This window comes from Rana temporaria, chromosome 8 (assembly GCF_905171775.1).
Source record: "Rana temporaria chromosome 8, aRanTem1.1, whole genome shotgun sequence".
NCBI lineage: Eukaryota > Metazoa > Chordata > Amphibia > Anura > Ranidae > Rana > Rana temporaria.
Genome location: NC_053496.1, coordinates 165070446 through 165095358, shown reverse-complemented (window position 1 = coordinate 165095358; position 24913 = coordinate 165070446). Strand labels below are relative to the sequence as shown.

Below are 24913 nucleotides of genomic sequence, written 5' to 3'. Positions count from 1 at the left end.
CGGAAGTGCCACTTAGTGGGGGAAAAAAATTGCAGTTACGATCCGACGGTGTAAGAGACTTACGCCTGTCGGATCGAATGGATATCTATGCGTAACTGATTCTAAGAATCAGTCGCATAGATACGACGGCCCAGATTAGGACTTACGGCGGCGTACATGGCGCTGCGCCGTCGTAAGTCCTTTGAGAATCTGGGCCAATGTTTCCAGCTCCATGCTTGACTGTAGAGATGGTGTTCTTAGGCTCATAGTCAGCATTTTTTCTTCCTCCAAACACGGTGAGTTGAGTTAAAGCCATAGGGCCAGATTCACAGACGAGATACGCCGTCGTATCTCTCAGAGTATCTATGCGACTGATTCATAGAATCAGTTACGCATAGATATCCATAAGATCCGACAGGTGTAATTGTTTTACACTGTCGGATCTTAGGATGCAGTACCGCGGCCGCCGCTGGGGGGAGTTTGCGTCGTAAACCAGCGTCGTGTATGCAAATTAGGAGTTACGGCGATTCACGACGGATTTTCGCGTTCGCTACATTGAGGAACCAGGTCTTCCCAAACACCCATGCTTATATACCACTCAGAGAGCTGGGGATGCCTGTCAATCTGGGGTAGAATGAGGGGGCAGGGCATGTTCCTCAGGCTGGGGTGGAAGGAGGAGTAGGCATATTGGCCCAGATTCTCAAAGGACTTACGACGGCGCAGCGCCATGTACGCCGTCGTAAGTCCTAATCTGGGCCGTCGTATCTATGCGACTGATTCTTAGAATCAGTTACGCATAGATATCTATTAGATCCGACAGGCGTAAGTCTCTTACGCCGTCGGATCTAAACTGCAATTTTTTTGTTTGCCCGCTAGGTGGCGCTTCCGTCGATTTCCGCGTTGAGTATGCAAATTAGCTAGATACGCAAATTCCCAAATGTACACGCGGCCGACGCAGTAAATTTACGACGTTTACGTTAGGCTTTTCCCGGCGTAAAGTTACCCCTGCTATATGAGGCGCAGCCAATGTTAAAGTGGAGTTCCACCCAAATTTGGAACTTCCGCTTATCCCACTCCTCACCCCCTTACATGCCACATTTGGCATGTAATTTTTTTGGGGGGGGAGTGGGGGCTTTAGGAGGAGTGGGACTTTCTGTCCCACTTCCTCCTTCCGGGTAGACGATTAAGCCTAATCGCCTAGGCGATTAAGCTTAATCACCTACAGGAAGGGGTTGCTGTAGGCGATCGCCCAGGACACGTGACAGGTCCTCGGCGATCGCCTGTCCAATCAGACGGCTTTAAGTATGGCCGTCGTTCCCGCGTCAAAATTTTAAAAAGTTACGTCGTTTGCGTAAGTCGTCCGTGAATGGGGCTGGACGTCATTTACGTTCACGTCGAAACCAATGACGTCCTTGCGACGTCATTTGGAGCAATGCACACTGGGATATTTTAGGGACGGCGCATGCGCAGTTCGTTCGGCGTGGGGACGCGCTTCATTTAAATGATACACGCCCCCTACCCGCCGAATTTGAATTCCGCCGGGTGATTTACGCTACGCCGCCGCAACTTTACAGGCAAGTGCTTTGTGAATAAAGCACTTGCCTGAAAAACTTGCGGCGGCGTAACGTAAATCGGATACGTTACGCCGCCGAAAGAGATACGCCCAAGGTACCTGAATCTGGCCCTTTATGTCCATTAGTCTGGGATGGAAAGAGGTGGCAGGGTATGTCCTTCAGTTTGGGGTTGAAGGGTCCGTCCAATATCCAGCAGTCTAGGATGAAAGGAGAGGCCAACATGTGCCCGTTCTTCTAGGAGAAGGAAGGTGTGATTGTCCATCTGCGGAATAGGTTTCATATGATGCAACATGGTGTATGACTTATGTAGTGGCCATCTGCTTGACTCATACTAGCTTACTTGATAGGACTGCCGTTGAGTGACACCCTGCAGACTGTGGACCTCCAGGCTGCTCCCTCTATAACCCATTGCTCACTGTTACCTTGTTCAGCCATGTTCCCTGTCCACTGAGCTCCCATTATGCCAAACTGGGGCAAGATAAACAGTGTGGAACTGAAAGAAGGAGCCAAACGGCTCATACCAAAGAAGGGAAGACAAAACAGGTGCACAGAAAAACTGAATATCACTTGTTTCTCCTGTGTGATGCCTTCTTTTGTGTCTGTTGCTTGCAGTACGGTGCGAGCTTGTCTTCCACGTGGACTTCTAGGGCCAGATCCACGTAGATAGGCGTAAATATAAGCGGGCGTAGCGTATCGTAGTTACGCTACGCCGCCGCAACTTTGAGAGGCAAGTGCTGTATTCACAAAGCACTTGCGTCTAAAGTTACAGCGGCGTAGCGTAAATGTGCCGGCGTAAGCGCGCCTAAATTAAATGAGGAACAGGGGGGCGTGTTTTATGTAAACTAAGCATGACCCCACGTAAATGACGCTTTTTTCGAACGGCGCATGCTCAGTATCACGTCGAATTTTCAAATTAAATTACGCCCGCTAAATGCCTAGACGACGTGAACGTAATTTACGCAAAGCCCTATTCTCGAATGTTTTACGCAAAAAAAAAAAATCGACGCTGGCCCGATGTCCATACTTAACATTGCGTAACCTCATAAAGCAGGGGTAACTATACGCCGGAAAAAGCCTTACGCAAACGACGTAAAAAAAAATGCACCGGGCGGACGTATGTTTGAGAATCGGCGTATCTAGCTAATTTGCATACTCTACGCGGAAATCAACAGAAGCGCCACCTAGCGGCCAGCGTAAATATGCACCTAAGATCCGACGGCGTACTAAGACATACGTCAGTCGGATCTAGCCGTAAGTTCTTCAGGGATCTGGGCCCTAGTGTGTGAGAACATTCCCACCATATTCCCCTGACAAAGTCACCTGACTGTGACGATACACATTGTGATTGACAGGCACACCGGAAGTGACGCGTCGGAGGTACGAGCTCCCTGCCCGTGGAGGTTATACAGTGTTCCATCTTGCCTTATGCGAGTTTTTTATTTTCTAGTGTTTTCGTAATACATTTTACTTAAACGATACTACACTATCCGGGCATTCCCCTTCTTTCCTCCTACCCTTAATGGGCGAGTGTGAGAGGACCCCTACATGACTTAGAGGAGCCATCTTCTATCACAGAGTACTAACCACTTTGAAATGAGAGGAGGATCTCTTAAGGTAACCGGGAATATTAATACCTGAGAGCCATCAGCCATCCATTAGGAGGACCCACAGAGGAAATTGGAATTTGTAATCCACACATGCGGTTACCTTACAGCAGTAAGGTGAGAGGCCATCTTTACAGAGGTGTCATTGCACGGAAAGAAGACACCTGCTATATTTTATTTTGCACAGTGAAAGATTGCAGCACTTCTATTCACCTTCACACTATTAAGAGACTTTTTTAAGAGATTAATCAGATGTTTTCACGTCTCACTTCTACCATATTCACGTTCACTTGTATGCATTAGCCACAGGACTGTCATTATTCACCATAAGCACTAATAGATTACCTATTTGGAGATTATGTATGGAATCTATTTTGCTATGGAAGATTGTTCTTTGATATTACACAGTAGAGCAGAGACACAGGAGATGAGCGGGAACAATGAGAGAGAGCAGAGACACAGAAGATGAGCCAGGAAAAAGAAAGCTACAAGAGATGAGCAAGGGCAAGAAAAAGAGCAGAGACAGGGGAGATGTGAAAATAGCAGAAACCATGAAAGAAAAGAGACACAGGACATGAGCCAGGACAAAGAAAGAGAGCAGAGACAGGGGAGATGTGAAAATAGCAGAAACAATGAAAGAAACGAGACACAGGACATTAGCCAGGACAAAGAAAGAGAGCAGAGACACAGGAGATGAGTATGGACAATGAAAAAGAGAAGAAAAACACAGGGAATGAGCAGAAACAATGAAAGCGCAGTGATACAGGAGATGAGCCAGGAAAAAGAAAGAGAGAACAAACAGGAGATGAGCAGGAACAATGTAAGAGAGCAGAGACAGGGAAGATGAGCCAGGAAAATCAGGAGATGAACAGAAACAATAAAAGAGAGCAGAAACTGAGGAGATAAACAGGGACAATGAAAGAGAAGAAACACATGAGATGGGCAGAAACAATGAAAGAGAACAGAGACTCAGCAGGAGATGAGCGGGGACAATGAAAGAGAGCAGAGAAGCAGGAGATGAATGGGGACAATGAAAGAGAGCAGAGAAGCAGGAGATGAATGGGGACAATGAAAGAGAGCAGAGAAGCAGGAGATGAATGGGGACAATGAAAGAGAGCAGAGAAGCAGGAGATGAATGGGGACAATGAAAGAGAGCAGAGAAGCAGGAGATGAGTGGGGACAATGAAAGAGAGCAGACACGGAGACAAACCAGGAAAAAGAAATAGAGCAGAGAAAAGAGGTGAGCATGGACAATGAGAAAAGAGCAGAGACAGAGGAGATGTGAGACAAGCCGAAACAATGAAACAGCAGGAATTATGGAAGAGAAAGAGAAAAGGAACACAGAAGATAGGGGTGCAACGGATCAAAAAACTCACGGTTCGGATTAGAGTCACGGATCGGATCATTTTTCGGATCAGCAAAAAAAACAAAAAACGACAAGACAAATGCAAATGCTGCCATCTTGCTACACCCAACACTCCTGCACAGTAATTCAACATCTAAACAGTTAGTCGGATTTCCAAATACTGTATTTAAAGCGGAGGTTCACCCTCAAAATTAACTTTTTAGCTAACCTATCTCCAGCCTTAATAAAGGCTTGTAGCGTTGTCATTTTTTTTTAAATGTGTACACTTACCTGTCTTTAGCCTCACTTCCGGGTCTTCTTCCTTGCGGGGAGTGGGCGTGTCGCTCCTTTTCCCCCAACGGGGAGCTCTGCGCAATGTCTCCTGGGAGTGAGTGTTGATCCTCCCAGGAGACGATTGACGTGCGGGTAAAGCGCGTCACGCCTTCCGAAAATATCTGAGGGGGACTCGGCGCTATACGGCGCCTGCGCCTGCCGTGTAGAGCTGACTGCGCAGGCGCCGTAAAGTGCCGAGTCCCCCTCGGATATTTTCGGAAGGCGATGACGCGCTTTACCCGCACGTCAATCATCTATGCCTCGTCTTAGGAACGCCTACTCCCCGGGGGAGCGAGAACCCGGAAACCCTGGTGAAAACAACCATGAGACCGTAAGTAAAGGGGATAATGAAAAAAAAATCCAGCATACTGTAGATGTCAGCAGTATGCTGGATGTAACGGTCTATTGATGTTTTAGGGTGAAATTCTGGAAATCCGACGGACTGTTTAGATGTTAAATTTTAAAAGCAGTAGCAAATCTGCTGACCTTACATGGTTGCTAATGTGACAGAACACCTCTGATTTTCACATTTAAACAGTCCGTCGGATTTAAAAACACTGTATTTAAGCACATAAGCTCTATTTTGTGTTGAAAATAACTGTGAAATCTAAAACTCCGGTGGGAGTAACAAGATGTCCGCTTGCCCCCTTCTCACTCAAGCATTACTGTGCAGGAGTGTGGGGTGTAGCAAGATGGCGGCGACGATGTGACGAGACAGCAGGCGCCGCCAGGTGGACCAAGCTGGCCGCCGCTCCGGGAGCTATGGCCAATGCCAGACCGGGAGGCCCACGGATCGCGTGTGCGCCGACCCGAAGGTGTTGATCTGTACGGATCACGGATCAATGAGGATCTGTTTGCACCCCTAACAGCAGATAAGTGAGTACAATAGAAAGATAGTAGAGACACAGGAGATGAGTAGAAACAATGAAAGAAAGCTGAGACATAGGAGATGAGCAGAGACAATGAAAGAGAGCAGACACAGGAGATGAGCCAGAAAAAAAGAAATAGAGCAGGGATAAAAGAGAAGAGCATGGATAATGAAAAATAGCAGAGACAAAGGAGATGTGAGAATAGCAGAAACAATGAAACAGCAGAGACACAAGGACAATGAAAGAAAAGAGAGCCAGGAATGAGCGGGGTTAAATGAAAGAGAGCAGAGACAGAGAAGATGAGTGGTTCCGGAGGAGAGCTGAACCTCTGGAGTGTGCAGAAAAGTAGTTTGACTGCCAATCACTGTATCCAGCAAATGCCTTTTCTTGTACATCTGCTATAACACTATCTTACTGTATACGTATTTGACCGGAGAGGTGAGGAGGATTCTGGGAGGTCACATGACATCAATCTAATCTCTATTAATAAAACACAGACCTGACCAGAGAGGATTATGGGAGGTCACATGACATCAATCTAATCTCTATTAATAAAACACAGACCTGACCAGAGAGGATTATGGGAGGTCACATGACATCAATCTAATCTCTATTAATAAAACACAGACCTGGCCAGAGAGGCAGGGAGGATTCTGGGAGGTCACATGACATCACTTTTATTTCTATTAATAAAACACAGACCTGACCGGAGAGGTGAGGAGGATTCTGGTAGCGTCACATTTCATTCCCCTTACTTTGTTACGCTAAATTAAACTATATTAACAGAAAGTTGGCAATGGAACAAAACCTCATCATTGGAGAACTAAGAACATTGGCTTCCTTGCCACTCTTCTTTTTTTTAAAAGTTTTTCGCTGCTAAACATCTGTCCTTTTAATATATCTTTCTGATGCTTTGTTACCAAGACACAAGATGACCATCAACACCACCATATCATACAGATGTACTGCGTAAGGCCCCATACACACGGGAGGATTTATCCGCGGATACGGTCCAGCGGACCGTTTCCACGGATAAATCCTCTCGAGGATTTCCGCGGATTTCCATCCGATGGAGTGTACTCACCATCGAATCGAAATCCGCGCCGAAATCCTCTGGCGATGGCGTGTCGCGCCGTCGCCGCGATTATGACGCGGCGACGCTGTCATATAAGGAATTCCACGCATGCGTCGAATCATTACGATGCATGCGGGGGATCCCTTCGGACGGATGGATCCGGTGAGTCTGTACAGACCAGCGGATCCATCCGTTGGGATGGATTCCAGCGGATAGATTTGATAGCATGTCATCAAATATTTATCCGCTGGAAATCCATCCCTGGGGATAAATATCCGCGGAAACAGATCCGCTGGAGCATGGGTGCTCAACCTGTGGCTCTCCAGCTGTTTCAGAACTACAATTCCCATGAGGCATTGCAAGCTACTGACTGTTACAAGCATGACTCCCAAAGGCAGAGGCATGATGGGACTTGAAGTTCTGCAACAGCTGGAGAGCCACAGGTTGAGCACCCATGCGCTGGAGTGTACACACCATAGGATCTATCCGCTGAAACCCATTCGCTGGGATTTTTCAGCGGATGGATTCTATCGTGTGTATGGGGCCTTAGGCTTCACTGGAGATGTTCATTAGAACAGTTTGATCAGCACTTTACTTATGTCCAAAAATCAGATTATTCACTTGAAAATAAAGTCCACCAATAAAGATGATGTCCGTGATAGAAGACTCTAATGCCTAGTACACACGATCGGAATTTCCGATGGAAAAAGTCAGACATTCCTACCGTGTGTGCCCCATCGGAGAAATTCCGATGAATTCCATCGGAGTTTAAATATAGAATAATTTACTCCGATGGAATTCCTTCGGAATTGCGATGTGCTTTTGGCTGGGCAAAAGCCCGATCGTGTGTATGGAGCATAAGCCTGTCTGAGTTGACAGCACAATATTTATTTTTTAATCTTGTAGAGATCTGGAAAGGTATAAAAGATAAAAAAGACCTTTCAAAATGTAGACTTTCTTTGTGATTCTGTATGGCCGATTGATGGCGTCTTTTTGGACGAAACTCGGAGGGTGGAGTTAACCTGGTGACATGAGCGCACAGCAGCTGAATTGTATTATGCTGTTTGCTCTGATTTTTATGTGATTGTGCCTTAGTATAATAAATGGTGTTTAAGCTTATTACACTATTGCAGCTCTCCTTGCTTTTTCCCATGTGTTTGTGGCCGATATAATGATGGGTGATTCTTTGCATATTTAAACCAGAGATGTGGTGACTCGAGGAGGGCTGGGACCGAGCTGGATTATCCACCATTCATCCATCCTGCGCTTTTAGACCTCCCTGTGTTTAAGGTCTATTCCTGTGGTAAGCAGCAGTGTGGATCTTCGGTGGTCAGCGACCTAGCACACAAGAGTGGTTAATTCCAGGAGGATTCTTTTCACATTTCTTCACATGTTCTCGGTGAATTTTTCACTAATTTGGAGACTTTTACGTTGATGTGTTCATTGGCACTAACTACACATTTCTTCGTGGACTTTTTAATTTATTAAGATATACACATCTAGACTTTTTAATATTGATACGTTTTTTGATTCTTAAAGTGACAGCACCGCACATTTGTATATGCATGTGTTGGTAAAAAAAGCTTCCTTAACCACTTCCAGACCGCCGCATGTATATGTACGTCGGCAGAATGGCACGTACAGGCACATTGGCGTACCTGTACGTCCCTGCCTAGACGTGGGTCGGGGGTCCGATCGGGACCCCCCCCTGCTACATGCGGCGGTCGGATTCCCGCGGTGAGCGATCCGGGACGACGGCGCGGCTATTCGTTTCTAGCCGCCCCCTCGCGATCGCTCCCTGGAGCTGAAGAACGGGGAGAGCCGTATGTAAACACGGCTTCCCCGTGCTTCACTGTGGCGGCTGCATCGATCGTATCATCCCTTTTATAGGGAGACTCGATCGATGACATCAGACCTACAGCCACACCCCCCTACAGTTGTAAACACACACTAGGTGCACCCTAACTCCTACAGCGCCCCCTTGTGGTTAACTCCCAAACTGCAACTGTCATTTTCACAATAAACAATGCAATTTAAATGCATTTTTTGCTGTGAAAATGACAATGGTCCCAAAAATGTGTCAAAATTGTCCGAAGTGTCCGCCATAATGTCGCAGTCACGAAAAAAATCGCTGATCGCCGCCATTAGTAGTAAAAATTTTTTTTATAAAAATGCAATAAAACTATCCCCTATTTTGTAAACGCTATAAATTTTGCGCAAACCAATCGATAAACGCTTATTGCGATTTTTTTTAACCAAAAATAGGTAGAAGAATACGTACCGGCCTAAACTGAGGAAAAAAAAAGTGTTATATATGTTTTTGGGGGATATTTATTATAGCAAAAAGTAAAAAATATAGCATTTTTTTCAAAATTGTCGCTCTATTTTTGTTTATAGCGCAAAAAATAAAAACCGCAGAGGTGATCAAATACCACCAAAAGAAAGCTTTATTTGTGGGAAAAAAAGGACGCAAATTTTATTTGGGAGCCACGTCGCACGACCGCGCAATTGTCTGTTAAAGCGACGCAGTGCTGAATTGTAAAAACCCCTTGGGTCATTTAGCAGCATATTGGTACGGTCCTTAAGTGGTTAATTTACCAGAATTTTTCCAACGTCAAGATGGCTTCTCCTCGGCGTGGATCCTTTGGTGAGCCACAAAATAGAATTCTTTGGCAAACCATATCCCACATTCTGAACAGGCATAGCGCCTCTCGCTGCCGTGAGTTCGTTCGTGTTTGCCGAGAGCTGATCTCTGTGCGTAACTCTTCCCACACTGAGAGCAGCAATATGGCTTCTCTCCGGAGTGGAGTCTTTCATGTTCGCACTTTGTGCTTTTGAGGCGAAAAGATTTATGGCATCTCGAGCATGGATACGGCTTCTCTGTGGAGTGGGATAGCTGGTGCCTGGCGAGGGAAGAGCGGCGAGTGAAACATTTCTCACAGTCAGAACATGAAAAGGGCTTGTCATCCGTGTGGATCCTTTGATGGTCAAGGAGGTCAGACTTCTGGATGAAACTTTTCTCGCAGTCCGGACAGGAGTAAGGCTTGTGGCCTGTATGGACGGTCTGATGCTTCACAAGAGACGACCGGTGGGAAAACAATTTCCCGCATTCGGAGCAGCAATATGGCTTTTCTGATGTGTGAGTCCTTTCGTGGACCACAAGATCTGACTTTTGCCTGAAGCTTTTCCCACAGTCAGAACAGGAATGCGGCTTCTCTTCGAGGTGAACTTTTTCGTGTCTGACAAGGACTGACTTTTGGTTGAAGCATTTCCCACACACGGAACATGAAAATGGCTTCTCCCCTGTATGAACTCTTTCATGTGTAAGAAGGTGGGCTCTCTCCCTGAAACATTTTCCACATTCGGAACATGAATAGGGCCTCTCCTTGTCTTGTGCAATGATGGGAGGTTCCTCTTTGTTCAACTTTCTATGTCTTCCTTCTGGAGGATACATGAAAAGAGGCTCTAATGAAGGTTCATACACACTGCCATGCAATAAAACAATAGATTGCTTTACCATCACAACAGAAGAAGTACAAGGGTTATTCAGCCTTGCACAGTTCTACAGGTTCCTCTCCCGTACCAAAATTACTTTCTCAGATTCAGGGCCAGCGCCAGCTGCCTTAGGGCGGCCAGCATGAATGAGGGGGGGTAAAAATCAGTATCACGTGCCCCTTGCTGGGAATTCTGCTTTTTTTTGTCAGCTGTAGTCGCCTCTGGAGGCAGAGGAGTAGTGGGTGCAGAATGGGAATTGGAATGTAGAGTACGGAGATCTAAAGTAGTCTACAGCATCGTCCCCCCTTCCCAATCCTGCACAATCAGGTGGACTGGGGTACTTCACACCTCTTACATGTACACACATGGAGGAGGCGGGTCCAGGTGATTTTGGGGTCAGTTAGGGGTGGAAGGACCCATGTTCACCCCTGACCTTGGCTGGCCGAGGTAAGTCCTGCCCATTGCAGCTCGTGGGGACCCTGGTTTGCCTACCTCCCCTGCAACTTTCCCCCCGTGCTTTGTTCCTTCCTGTCCCACAGTGGCTACGAAATTCTGTGATGGTGGCAGTGACTCCTCCAGCTCCTGCACCCGGCCAGACCCCCTGGACCCGGAGAGTGGGGGTGAAGCTGGCCCAAGTGATCGGGCACTAAAAGACAGGCAGGGCAAGAGGTTGGGGATGCTGGCTGCTAGGCTACTGCTTCTTCTGGGAATTCTACTTCTGACCCTTCACATCACTGTGACCAGGTAAAACCCATCAATAATTGGTATATGATCTGATGGTAGCACTGACCACCGATCAATAATTCTGAATGAATTGTGGCTCTTATCTAAGGGGTGGAACTGTGACTATGAAATACTTTATTGTAATGATTGCAGTTTGTACTGCAAAACAAATCCTTGCACCGGCCCTGCTTTGATCCTTTCATAGTGTGCACTAGAAGCTGCAACAGGTTCGAAAAAGCCCACTTTATTTCCTGGGGAGGCCCAGCTTCACATGTGGATGTTACTTATGGTGGCCTGCATGCAAATGCAGCCTTCCCGGGTTTAACACCCACCCCTCCAGACTGATGGTCCTTGAGAGAAGTACTGACTCAGGGTGCTGTAATGTTCTCAAGACGTTATGTACAGTGCTCTGCTTGCCCCTCCCACCCGCCATGATCTGAAATCGCATGAAGACGCACAGAGACCCAATGATGACATCACTGGGTCTATATTAGGATATGTAATGAAAATGGAGAGGTTTTATTCAAAACTTGTATTAGCATGTTGATGAGTGGGACCAAAATTGGCAGATTAAACCTTAGCTTTAAGCCAGTCAGTAAGCTATAGTGATTATTTTCAGCAATGATGGAGAGTAAATGCTTAAAGTAACATGGCTGACAGTCTGTAATACACAGATACATATCATTATTTGACTTTCTTATAGATTTAATACGTATTCCTCACCTGTGCTGATCTCTGGAGGAATGTCCTCCTCCTTACATGGCCCATCACCCATCTCATACAGATCTTCCTCATCTAAAGCTTCCACTTTAATGACAATTAGATTTTCATCCTGAATAATACAAACAATACAAAGAGTACATTTTACAGAACAATATCACCCCGTTAGATGTGCACATACACCATAAAAATGTAAGTTGCTGTATAATGGACCTGGATCAGCATTATGGCTTGCTGTGGCGTGACGTCAGCATGTCCAACGGGAATCACCAGCTGCTGAGGGTATTCTCTGTCTCTATCACCGGCTTCCTGATCACACACGGACCACACTTGGAGCCAGCTGCCATATGCACGGCCCTACTGCGGCACAGATTACACGGTGGTGAAGTAGTGTGTTGTTTTCCCTGCGTGTAGCACACTGAGTCCAGCCCGTGTTTGTGAGTACAGTGGGGTACTGAGAGCCCACACAGGAGGACTGCTATTAACAAGCTGGTGAGATCATTCACTTCTACCTAATGTTTCACATTATGGACATACTAGCCTGACCCCTGTGTTCTACTCTCCCCCATACCTGCAGCCCTGCGCTATATATGTGCAACATATGTGCCTTACTAAAGCCTGTGCATTCCTGTTCTAATCACGTCTGTGTCCCTCCATGGATTGTACTCAAGTTTTATTGCTACTGTGATTAGCAAGTACTTGCCTTATTGACAGGTGACAGACTTACCCTCATTTCAGGAGCCACTTCTCCCTAAATAGCACATACAGCCCACTGGAACTCCCCTTGTATACAGGACTGTACACTTATTCAAGTTCCTGGGGTGTCCTCTTTGAGCTGTGCTCTATAAATAGTGTGCCTGAATCTGGTGTGTTTGGTGACTGGGTTATGCATGTGTGATGCGCAGCTGCGATTCCCATGATTTTAATTGACAACGTTGTCTTTTTAATTGTGATGCCACTTTTTTCTATATGTTTTTTGCTGCATGTTTTTCTACTCAATAAAATTCAATATTTTTTCCAGAGTTCTAATATTGGTCTTCTTTGGGGGAACTTTATTCTCTAGTTTTGTTGTTATATGCATTTGACCATCAGAACTGCATCCCCTGTGGATGAAGCTGGAATATTTCTATTGAATTATTTATAGATATAATACTATTGCCCCTTTAAATTGGTTGATCCAGGCTAAAACAAAATATTTTGCTGTGGTGTGAGCTGGTCAGCCACAAGCACCATAACAAGGGGGTTCTGTGTGATTGGGGGGCTCTGTGATGGGGGGGTGTGAAAGACCAAACTGGGACAGGGGCTTTTTGGGGGGGGGGACTAGGGGCAAGCCTCCTACCCACTGATTATGGCCCATGGAGGAAAGCAGATCATTCTTTAATGATCGACAGCCACGTGATGGATGCTGAGAGCAAGGCTTGGATCAATTCTCTGAATAAGGACAATAAAGCTTCCCTTCCAGAGTGGATGGAAAGGTGTAATATTAATCTTGTACAGGTTAATGGTCAGAGGAAATGTGGTGGCCCTCCTGCAGACTGGGTTGAAAAGGGCTTCTTCACTTGGAAAATAATTATTCATTAACAATATCCCTTAAGAAATGTAAGAAGATAAATGAATTCTGGAACATTTTATGAGTTTGTCTCATAGTCTGTGGTGGGGTGGGATCACTGTTTGTTATGTGTTTTTCTCGTATTGTGTGCATTCCCATTGTTAATTGAGTCACCTATTGTTTCTCTATGTCTGATCCTCTCTTGGAGAGGTGATTAACATTGTGACCACTGTACCTTGTTATTGAACCATTGTTGTATGTTATATGTTTTTGTTGATGCTGGCTGTTCCTTAGCTATGTTAATTATATTCCTGTTTACAGTTTGTATTGTTAGGGTGATGTGATCAGGCCCTACCTGGTCCTGTGTGCTATATAAATTCTGTGTAAGTTTTCAATAAAGTGAGTTCCAGTTTGCATCTAAGCTAGTGTTGGCTAGTCTTGGATGCTCAGCAATAATACTTGGTTTCTGGGTCCAGACTGAAGGAAGCTATATCTTGATGGAAACTCCCAAGCTGGGTGCTGGACTGTTCTGTCACAAGGGGACTTAGACATGAAGGGGCAACTCTAACGTGATGGGGGGCCTCTAATTTGAAGGGGGCTCTGGTGTAATCAGAGACTAATTTTGTGATCTGAGGACCCCTGATGTGAAATTAACTTTATCAAGGCAAATGTGTGCATCATTCAAGGCTCATGTTTATTGATAAGTAAAATTAAGAAATTTCACATTTTAGACTGGGGTGCCTTGAAATTTTGCATACTTTTTTGACTGGAAAAAGGTTGAGAGACACTGATCTACACTATATGATGCTACTATATGTGAACATCCCTCCAAATGAGTTCAGATACTTCCAAGTGAAGACTGGTAATACTACAGCAAGCAAAGACAATTTAGACAATTGTGTTCTTCCAACCTTGTGGTAACAGTTTGTGAAGACCCTTTTCTGCTCCAGCATGGCTGTGACCCTGTGCACAAGGTCAGCTCCATAAAGACATGGTTTCATGAGTATGATGTGGAGGAACTTAAATGGCCTATACACAGCCCTAACCACTGCTAACTGTGAGCCAGGCCTTCTCCTTGACCATTAGTACATGACCTCATGAATGCTCTTTTGGCTGAATGGGCACAAATTTCCTCAGACGCATTTCAAAATCTTGAGGAAACCTTTCCCAGAAAAGTTGAAGCTATTATAGCCACAAAGAGGGACCAACTCCATAATAATGGCCATGGTTTTGGAATGGGTTGTCCGACAAGCTCATTTGGGAGTGATGGTCCAGTGTCCACCAACATTTGACCATATAGTGTTTATCTTATCTCATGTATTTGAGTCTGATACACCCTGTGTCAGTTCTTCTAAATCTCCCCTTTCCAAATACTATTTTGTAATATTTTTAGTTGCATCCACCTGATCATCCTGGAGAATGCTGGGATCTTCCTCCATGGAGTCACAGGAATACAGAGGACGAAGACGTCTCTCTGGGGTATTGTTTTTAATAGTTCCATCTGTAGGAAGTACATACAAGTCATAAGTATAAAACATTAATGACAAATAATAGTATAATAAAAAGTAATAACAAAAGTTGTTCTCGTGCAGATTTTGTTGTTTTGGCTAGAGGTGGAAGGCCCCAATGCAAAGATGTACCTGTCCCACCTGCTGTCCTAGTGACCACTTTCCATCAGCACATGAAATAAGAAAAAAGGAAGGCCAGGAGAGAGACACACAAAAAAAAAAAATAGCAAAAGAAATGCAGAGGAGTAACCCTATACTGCTACATGGTGCACAAACACCACCTTGAGACCTGTAAGGCAGTGTAGCCACCCTATAGCTGAAAATATTCTTGGGAAGATATTCAGGTTCTCGTTTTAAAGAAACAAGGGTAATAATGATGAAATTAAACAGCAATTAAACAAGCATGTGAGTAATGGAAGTACTTTTTCTTTGAAAGGTCGTGGGTTTAATAACATTTTAATACAATCACCAAGGAACGTGTAGGTGTTGATTGCCCAAGATTAGGATGGGAGATGTAGAACCAGCCTCTTATAGTTACATAATCCCATACTTGACGTCAAGAAGTCTGCATAGGTGTAAATCCTACCTACATGGCTTAAGGTGTAAATTACCTCAAATTGTTAGGGTAGAGTGGCTTGGAGAAACTAAGAAATGTTTTAACCAGTCCAGTTGAATGTGACTATTACAAGCTACACTTCAAAGTCTTTAGAAGACTTTTTTTTTGGGATAGGGATGGGAAGGGTTAGACATTCTGTCTAGTTGACTTTGCTATCTATAAACCCATTTGAGAGATTTACACTTATTTCCTGTTCCAGTTTCTGGTGCCACCTTGGACATGAAGGGAGGCAGGCCCCTGTCGGGGATAATGAATGCAGACATCCAGTAACAGAGATGACCAGATAGGTGTAGCTGCACTCTGGAAATTAAAACCAGACTGTTAATGCTTTGAGTGAGATTTATTCACAGTGAAACAAAATCCATCCAGACCCTAGCAAAAGGAATACACAACAAACAAGATCTAGTGAAGCACAAACCCTAACTAGCAAACAAACTAAAATACATAAAACCTAGGGGGTGGACCTGATTGGATGGTCCATGAATCCCCATGGACCAGCGGGTGTAAAAGGACTTGTGTCTGTTTACACACACCTACCTCCAATCTGATCAGGTCCGCTAAAAAAAAAAAAAAAAAACCTCCGTCTGGCCAGATCGGATTGGAGGGCAGTTGGGTGTAAATAGACAGCCAGCCCATTTACACCCAGCCGCCCATAGAGCAGAACAGGATCAGTAGGTGTCCACTCTGCAGAAACTGTCATCCGTCTGCTCTGCGCACTAGAGGATTAGCGGACAGTTCCCCTGCTGAGCAAATCAGATTCTGCCCCGTATAAAAGGGGTCTTAGACTTAGGATAACTCAGCGAGCATGAATCTGGCTATCAGGCAAAACACTGAAGCAAGTGGGGTTAGTAGAGGAGGGACTAAATACCCTCCCAGCAGCCAACATCAGGTGAAGACCGATTACTGGGATCTGCTGGCTGCTGGGAGATACTAGCTGGTGAACACCAGAACTACAACCTTCCTCTCTGGGAACCACAGTGCACCAGCAGGTGATCCAGGTCCTGACAGTCTCCCTAAAAAAAAAAGGGGACAACAACAAAAACCTGACAAACTTGTAACTTTTCCCCACTCCATTCAAAACTGTGAAAAAAAGGTTTGGGTAGATCTCATGTAGTGTGCCAATACAATCACCTAAGCAGACAGTATAGATGGTTTGTCCATCATGACGAACAGAAAAGGCTAGATTGCCCCAAAAATCCCTTAAGCTATAGGGTGGATGTCTGGTCAGAACTGGCTTTAATCACAACACGTCAGGAAGTTCCTGGGAGAAAACACATTGCTGACCGAGCTGATGCGCGCCCGTGTGCGCCGGCAAGCGAGCGGTTCTTGGCACCAAACGGCCTATTTAAACAGGATATGCAGACCTGTGACCCCTGCTACCTGCTTTGAGATCCTGTTCCTGTGTTCTGATCCGGCTTGCCTTTGACTACTCCTGACTGCTGCCTGTACACGACCCCAGCTTGTCGTTGACTTTGATCCGGCCTGCTCCTCGTTACCTCGCTGTCCGCTCGTTTGCCAACCAAGCTTGTACCCGACCTGCCTCTGCCGGTGCAGCTGTCTCATCTGTGCTTCAGATATCTCAGGACTATCCGCTGTGCATAGCCTGTTGTGCAGACCCACCTCCTCTACTGTCTGCTGTGCTGACCCAGCTCCTCTACTGTCTGCTGTGCCAACTCCTCTATGGCTTGACGTCCTGAGATCTCATCCCCAGTGCACAGGAGCAGCCATTTCTGGCACAAACTCTGAAGGTCCGGCACTGTAAGCCGGACCTTCAGAGCGCATGTGCCGATGATGTCAGTGGCAGCATGCATTCTGAATATCTCTTAAACTGTGCAAGTTTACGAGATGTTCACAGTACCAAAAGGTAAGCCTTATTATAGGCTTGTCTGTAGGTACAAGTGATATAGTAACATTCATGTAATTGTATTTTTGCTGCTTATAACTTTACCGTGCCTTGAAAGTCCCCTTTAACCAATGGAATTTTTGGTTCCTAACTTTTGAATGCGTGTATATGGGATGTGGTATCATATGTGCACCCCTAAAATAAGGTTGTTTTTGTCTTGATTTGCATTAAAAAAAAAAAAAAGGATAGATAAAGAATTTGTTGTAGCAACTGAACAAGGAGAATCTGGAACTCTTTTCTGCATATATAGCTGGATTTACGTAGATGGGCCTAACGTTAGGCAGGCGTAGCGTATCGCATATATGCTACGCCGCCGTAAGCACTTGCGTCCTAAGTTACGGCGGCGTAGCGTAAATGTGCTGGCCTAAGCGCGCCTAATTCAAATTGTGAATAGGTGGGCGTGTTTTATGCTAATGAATCGTCACCCAACGTGATTGACGTTTTTTTAAGAAAGGCGCATGCGCCATCCATGGACGTATCCCAGTGCGCATGCTCCAAATTACGCCGCAAAAACTTATTGGTTTCGACGTGAACGTAAATTACGCCCAGCCCCATTCACGGAAGACTTACGCAAACGACGTAAAAATTTTAAAATTCGACGCGGGTCCGACGTCCATACTTAACATTGGCTGCGCCATCTTTTTGGTGGAATATCTTTAGGCCTGAAAACGCCTTATGTAAACGGCGTATCTTAACTGCGACGGGAAAGCGTATGTTCGTGAATAGGCGTATCTCGCTGATTTACGCATTCTAGGCGTAAATCAGCGTACACGCCCCTAGCTAAGATACGACGGGGCACGCGGTCGTATCTTAGCTAGATTTAAGTGTATCTCAATTTGAGAATACACTTAAATTTACGACGGCGCAGATTCAGAGTTACGACGGCGTATCTACCGATACGCCGGCGTAACTCTCTCTGAATCTGGCAATTAGTGTTTATTATTCACCTGTGCTGATCTCTGGAGGGATTTCTTCTTCCTTACATGGATCATCATCACTCGTATACGGCTCCTCAGCTTCTTCTTTTACTTCCACCTTAATAGTAACTGGAGCCTCATCCTAGGTAAGGACAAAATAAACATATATTCAAGTATCTCACTGATGGAAACCCCAACAATAAGCTTCTCTTATTTGTTCTGTAAAATATGTCACTCAAAGCGTTTGGTTATAGCCCATTGCCGACACTGGGAACTGGCCCTTTAAGTGGGCCATGATGCCCGAGGATGGTAGGGAGGGGCTCACCATTCAGGCGGCACGGTTATTGGCTGTACGGTGCTTTCTTCACCCGGAGCCTATCCTAACAACTCAATATTTGACCGTAAGCCGTCAACGATAGCTTGGTCACAGCTCTGGCGGTGCCAATGGAGCACGCCCCAGAATGACACAGCGAGGTATATATGTCTTCTGCTGTTGCAAGAGGGTAATTGTCACCTGGATCACCAGAGTAGAAAGCTGTAGTTCTGGTGTCCACCAGCAGGTGTCTCCCAGAAGCATTCAGATCTCAGTAATCAGTTTCCACCTGATGCTGGCTTCTGGGGGGGTATTTAGGTCCTCCTCTACATTTTTTCCTCACTCCAGTATTTTGCTTTGCTGCCAGAGACTGCTAGCCACTCTTCATGTCCCTGATCTTGATTGTGCCATTTTCATTGTACCTATACCCTAAAACCTGCTGTCTCATACCTACCGCTCCCCCACCCCCCATTCCAGAACCCAAACTTGGTTTGTCCTTCCTATATCTTCCCTGCACAGGTTATGGCCCGTACACAAGATCCTTGAATATTGTACGAAAAATGTCGTCCGAGGAAGAATCGTACGATAATCGGATCGTTAGTACAGAGATTTCGAGAGCCGATCATGACAGTCCATCCGATATTATTTTATCGCACAAGCACGAAAACTTTCTCGTACGGTACCGGATCGTACGATTTTCATTTAGTCAGTACAGTTGCCGTCAAAAAATACAAAACAAATACATTACAACACATGACATCACTTCCGATTTTTTTTCTGACGTACGAGAATTTGTGACTTTAATCCCTACTTGCAACTATTAAGCGAAAGTACAATCTGTCGTAAGATATTCGGATCGTGTGTACGGGGTGTAGCAGGGTGTAGCTTTGCACATTTAGTCATCCCTGCTGCCGATTCCTGACAGTACTAGGTTCCATAAAATACCTTTTGATCCTGCCAGAAATCATGTGAGTCAATCACTTTCTGGACTCTCTGCCTCTGCTGGCTGTTAACAATGTTTTCAGCTCTCTGTAGACTACAGAATCCCACCCTCTATGTTATGGAGAATAGGAGGGGGCGGGGTCCTGAAGTACTGCCCTGTTTCTGTTGTCTTGAGTGTTTACATCTTATGCCGCGTACACACGATCATTTTTCGGCATGAAAAAAAACAACGTTTTTAAAAATGTCATTTAAAATGATCGTGTGTGGGCTACACATCATTTTTCGGCTTCTGAAAAACGACAAAAAAATTAAAGTTCGAACATGCTGCATTTTTTAACGTCGTTTCAACCACTTAAGGACCGGACCAATATGCTGCTAAATGACCCAAGGGGTTTTTACAGTTCGGCACTGTGTCGCTTTAACAGACAATTGCGCGGTCGTGCGACGTGGCTCCCAAACAAAATTGGCCGCCATCGGGTGCTTCTCCGGGCTCTCCCGTGCCATCGGGGGCCCAGAGAACGAATCGTCCGGCGCTGGCAGGAAGCATAGAGATGACTGGTGACCAGATGGTAACCAGTCATCTCTATGACCGTCAGAGGACCCGGGCGCGATGTGATGACGTCACGCCCGGGTCCCCGTAAGTAAACAAAGCCGCAATTGCGGCTGCTAAGCAACCGTAAGCATGAGATCGGTGAATTTTTTTTCACCGATCTCATGCTTTCCAGCCTGGAGGAGAGATGTGGGGTCTTATTGACCACCCCGCATCTCTCCATAAAGAGGACCTGTCACACACATTCCTATTACAAGGGGTGTTTACATTCCTTGTAATAGGAATAAAAGTGATAATAAAAAAAAAGTGTAAAAAAATAAATAAATATGTAAAAAAAAAAAAAGAAATACCATTTTTTTTTTTTTAACGCCCCTGTCCCCAGTAGCTCGCGCACAGAAGCGAACGCACACGCAAGTCCCGCCGACATATGTAAACGCCGTTAAAACCACATATGTGAGGTATCGCCGCGTGCGTTAGAGTGCCAGCAACAATTCTAGCACTAGATCTCCTCTGTAAATCTAAACTGGTAACCTCTAAAAAATTTCAAAGCGTTGCCTATGGAGATTTTTAAGTACCGAAGTTTGGCGCCATTCCATGAGTGTGCGCAATTTTAAAGCGTGACATGTTAGATATCTATTTACTCTGTGTAACATCATCTTTCATATTTTACAAAAAAATTGGGCTAACTTTACTGTTTTGTTATTTTTTTAATTCATGAAACAATTTTTTTCCAAAAAAAAGGCGTTTGAAAAATTATTGCGCAAATACCGTGCAAGATAAGACGTTTCAATGACCATCGTTTTATTCCCTAGGGTGTCTGCTAAAAAAACATATATAATGTTTGGGGGTTCTGTGTAATTTTCTAGCAAAAAAAATATGATTTGTACATGTAGGAGAGAAGTGCCAGAATAGGCCTGGTATGGATGTGTGTGTAACTGCCCTGTATGGAAGAGGTTAAATGCAGGACGAAGAGCATAAAAATGTAGTTCAGAAGGAGATCAAATGCAGGTCAGAAGGAGATCAAATGCAGGTCAGAAGGAGGTCAAATGCAGGTCAGAAGGAGGTCAAATGCAGGTCAGAAGGAGGTCAAATGCAGGTCAGAATGAGATTAAATGTAGGTCAGAAGGAGGCCAACTGCAGATTAGTAGGAGGTAAATTATACGTCAGATAGAGGCGAAATGTAGGTCCGTAAAAGATCAAATACAGGTCAGGAGGTCAAATATATGTTAGATGCAGGTCAAATGCAGGTCGAAGAGGATAAAAATATAGGCTTGAAGGAGGTCAAATGGAGGCCAGAAGGAGATCAAATGTGGGTCAGAAGGAGGTCAAAAGCAAGTCAAAGATGATAAAAGTGTAGATCAGAAAAAGGTAAAATGTTAGTCCAAATGAGGTCAAATACTGGTTAGGGGGTGGTCAAAGGTAGGTCAGATGTAAATTAGAAGAAGGTCAAGTGAAGATCAGAAGAAGATCAAATGCAGGTCAGAAAGAGGTCAAATGCAGGTCAGAAGAAGGTCAGTTGTAGGTAAGGAGGTCAAATGCAGGTCAGAAGGACATCAAATGTAGGTAAGAAGTAGGTCAAATGCAGGTCAGACAGAGGTCAAATGCAGGTCAGAAGAAGGTCAGTTGTAGGTAAGGAGGTCAAATGCAGGTCAGAAGGTCAAAGGAATGTCAACTGCAGGTCAAACACAGATCAGAAGGAGGTCAAATGCCCTTGTCGATGAATTCCAAATGATCCCAGAAGTTGATGTTATCCCCACAAACCAACCATGCCCATTGACACAGACCATTAGTTAGCGTATTTATAAAGATCTTCACCTACCTGATCCTCCTGAGGGATCTCCTGATGTTCCTGTGTGGAGTCCCGGGAATACAGAGGACGGGGACGTCTCTCTGGGGGATTTCTCTTACTGGATCCATCTGTAGGAAACACACACTGACTGAATACTATTAGGTAGATTCAGGTAGGGGCGCCTAAAATTAAGGTCGGCTTAGCCTAGCCTGTTTAGGCTACACCGCCGTAAATTAGCTAGGCTAGTAATGATTCTAAATCAACTTACCTGCTAATCTACGGCGGCGTAGCCTCAAACGAGCGGGCGTAAGGGCGCCTAATTCAAATTGGTTGGAGGGGGGCGTGTTGTATGGAAATGAGGCTTGACCTCACGTTTTTTGACGTTTTTTGACACTGCGCATGAGCCGGGTGACTACATTTCCCAGTGCGCATTGCGGCTAAGTACGCCATACGGGCCTATTGATTTCGACGTGGACGTAAACGACATAAATCCCGATTTGCGGACGACTTACGCAAACGACGTTTCAATTTCGAATTTCGTGGCGGGAATGGCGGCCATACTTAACATTGGCTAGGCCACTAGAGCATAGCTCTAACTTTAGGCGGCCTATCCCTTACGGAAACGACGTAATTCGACGGCGTAGGCCTGGCGTACGTTCGTGAATCGGCGTATCCCCTCATTTACATAATCTACGCCGGCCGCAATGGAAGCGCCATCTAGCGGCCATCAGAAACATTGCAAGCTAAGATAGAACGGCGCAAGCCGGCCTATCTTAACTTTGTTTAAGCGTATCTCTGTTTGAGCATACGCTTAAACAAACGCCGGCGTAGATTCAGAGTTAGGTCGGCTTATCTACTGATAAGCCGGCCTAATTCTTTTTGAATCTACCCAATTGTTTCTATTAGCCGGATTCAGGTAGAGATACGACGGCCGTTGTAACTCCGAATCTGCGCCGTCGTATATTTAAGTGTATTCTCAAATTGAGATACGCTTAAATGTAGCTAAGATACGACCGCGGGCGCCGGCGTATCTTAGCTGTCTATTTACGCCGGCCGCTAGGGGCGTGTGCGCTGATTTACGCCTAGAAAGCGTAAATCAGCGAGATACGCCTATTCACGAACGTACGCTTGCCCGTCGCAGTAAAGATACGCCGTTTACGTAAGGCGTTTTCAGGCGTAAAGATATTCCGCCAAAAAAATGGCGCAGCCAATGTTAAGTATGGACGTCGGAACCGTATCAAATTTTTTAATTTTTACGTCATTTGTGTAAGTCATCCGTGAATGGGGCTGGGCGTAATTTACGTTCACGTCGAAACCAATAAGTCTTTGTGGCGTAATTTGGAGCATGTGCACTGGGATACGTCCACGGACGGCGCATGCGCCGTTCATTCAAAACATCATTTACGTGGGGTCATGCCTTATTGGGATTAAAACACACCCACCTCTTCCCAATTTGAATTAGGCGCGCTTACGCCAGCACATTTACGCTACGCCACCGTAACTTAGGACGCAAGTGCTTTGTGAATACAGCACTTGCCTCTCTAACTTGCGGCGGTGTAGCGAAAATACGATACTCCGGCTCAAACATACGCCGCCCTACGTGAATCAGAGGATGTGTATCTAGGGGGATCCTCAATACTTTTCTCTCATTTACAAGAAATAAAAGTCTCCTCTTACCCGGAGATGTGAGGGGCGGCCGGTTCTCCATCATGACGTTCCTGTAGAGATCCTTGCGTCCTTCTATATACTCCCACTCAGAGTGACAGATTCGTAGAGATCACGGTGCAATAAAGGAAAACACGAGCAGGAGAAACGAAGACTTAACCTAAAAAAACAACGAGGCAAATAAATACCGATCACCAATAAAGGGAACGGATGGAAGGAATGGCAGTCTATTACAAAGGAAGACACCTGTGCAGGAAAGCTCCGATAGAAGCTGCCCTTGCTGGCTCATAGGCTACATGCTATTTGGAGAGACGTGGAATAGGTTTGGTTGAAAGCTGTACTCCAGGATAAGCCACTAGATTCCAGATCTGTGCAGTAATCCAGTGTGTTACAGGAACTTCCTGTAATAAAGACCAATCACTCTCCTTGTGCAGAGAGAGTGGTCTGGTCGCCGCCCCCTCCTGTAGTTTTTGTAATGGGTGGAGCCTCTGAGACCCTCCTACAGCTCTGCTCTCTACACAGACTGTACAGCACAGTGATGGCATCACTTATGTCTTTTGCAAGGTAATATCTGAGCTCTGAAAGGCATTTTCTGCACACGGTGTGGATTTCTATCCTCTGTGGCTATAATTTTCCCTAATATGCTTTATGCTCTGAGTTCAGCTTTAAGCATTATTAAAGCAATCATTGGGAGGCTCTTCTAAGGCTGAAAGAGCACTAATGAAGCACAGAATTTACTAATGAAAGTCCCCATTGCCTCACCTACTGACCACACAACCTCCCCACCCTCCATGTGGTCCATAGGGAGTGCTGGGACATAATTTCCTCTTCCTTATCTCATAATAGCAGGACATTGTTACTTCCTCACCACTGCGCACTCTCCACACCCCCAAGAGGAGGATTCTGTCATAACAGCTACTTCCTGTCTGTTTTGGGCTACAAGAAAATGGCCACCTACTAAGCTAGTGCCAATCAACTTTTTAAAACTGTGTGCCGTTTCAAAAGTTAGTGTCCGAATACAAAGAATTGCCTTCGGCTAGCACGGAGTCTTAGTCCTGCATAGAAAACTAAAAATAGGATTCCTGAGATTGGTACTCCGGTAAGATGACCGCCTCGCCCTTCTGCTTTTTGCAGTTCGCCCTCTAGTGGCCAATCGAGGCAGCAGGTTTTTGACTGCGGAGTGTTGCCTGGCAACTGTGGAACGCAAACGCGGAAATGTTTGTGCCACAGACCGGAAGTACTGTCTCTGCTTCATGTTGTGGCTGATAATAAAGAGGAATGGTGGCTGTTTAGTGCTGCAGTGATGTTTACCTGCTGCTTTGTGTGATGGAAGGTTATTGAGGATACATGGGTGGAAGAAGTAATGGGGACAATGATTGGGGGGGCTTCCTAGAGGATGGGAGGGCAGCAAATGGAGTATACTCCTATACTCCATATGCAAAAA

At 45.4% G+C, this 24913-nt stretch overlaps 1 protein-coding gene across 2 annotated transcripts; it reads right to left on the bottom strand.

Moving 5' to 3' along the window:
• Positions 1-9304: 9304 nt before the first annotated feature.
• LOC120909920 (zinc finger protein OZF-like) lies at positions 9305-24478 on the bottom strand. Of its 2 annotated transcripts, none has more exons than XM_040321736.1 (7): positions 24232-24478; positions 23482-23629; positions 21835-21932; positions 18241-18352; positions 14670-14767; positions 11721-11829; positions 9305-10220 (listed from the first exon to the last, which is right to left on the bottom strand). In XM_040321736.1, the coding sequence occupies exons 2-7, from the start codon at positions 23513-23515 to the stop codon at positions 9394-9396; spliced, it is 1278 nt and encodes a 425-aa protein (XP_040177670.1). In that variant the 5' UTR covers positions 23516-23629; positions 24232-24478; the 3' UTR covers positions 9305-9393. The 2 variants fall into 2 exon arrangements, with proteins under 2 accessions (XP_040177670.1, XP_040177671.1); XM_040321737.1 differs by lacking the exon at positions 24232-24478 and adding an exon at positions 23716-24178.
• Between the last annotated feature and the right edge of the window lie 435 nt (positions 24479-24913).

Bases quoted from the DNA above. Each gene is read 5' to 3' on its own strand.
- LOC120909920 (XM_040321736.1), bottom strand. From the start codon at position 23,515: ATGATGGAGAACCGGCCGCCCCTCACATCTCCGG. The intron at 18,353-21,834 runs GTAGGTGAAGAT...GTCCTTACCTAG, and splicing joins AGATCCCTCAGGAGGATCAG to GATGAGGCTCCAGTTACTAT. The intron at 11,830-14,669 runs GTGGATGCAACT...TGTATTATTCAG, and splicing joins GCATTCTCCAGGATGATCAG to GATGAAAATCTAATTGTCAT.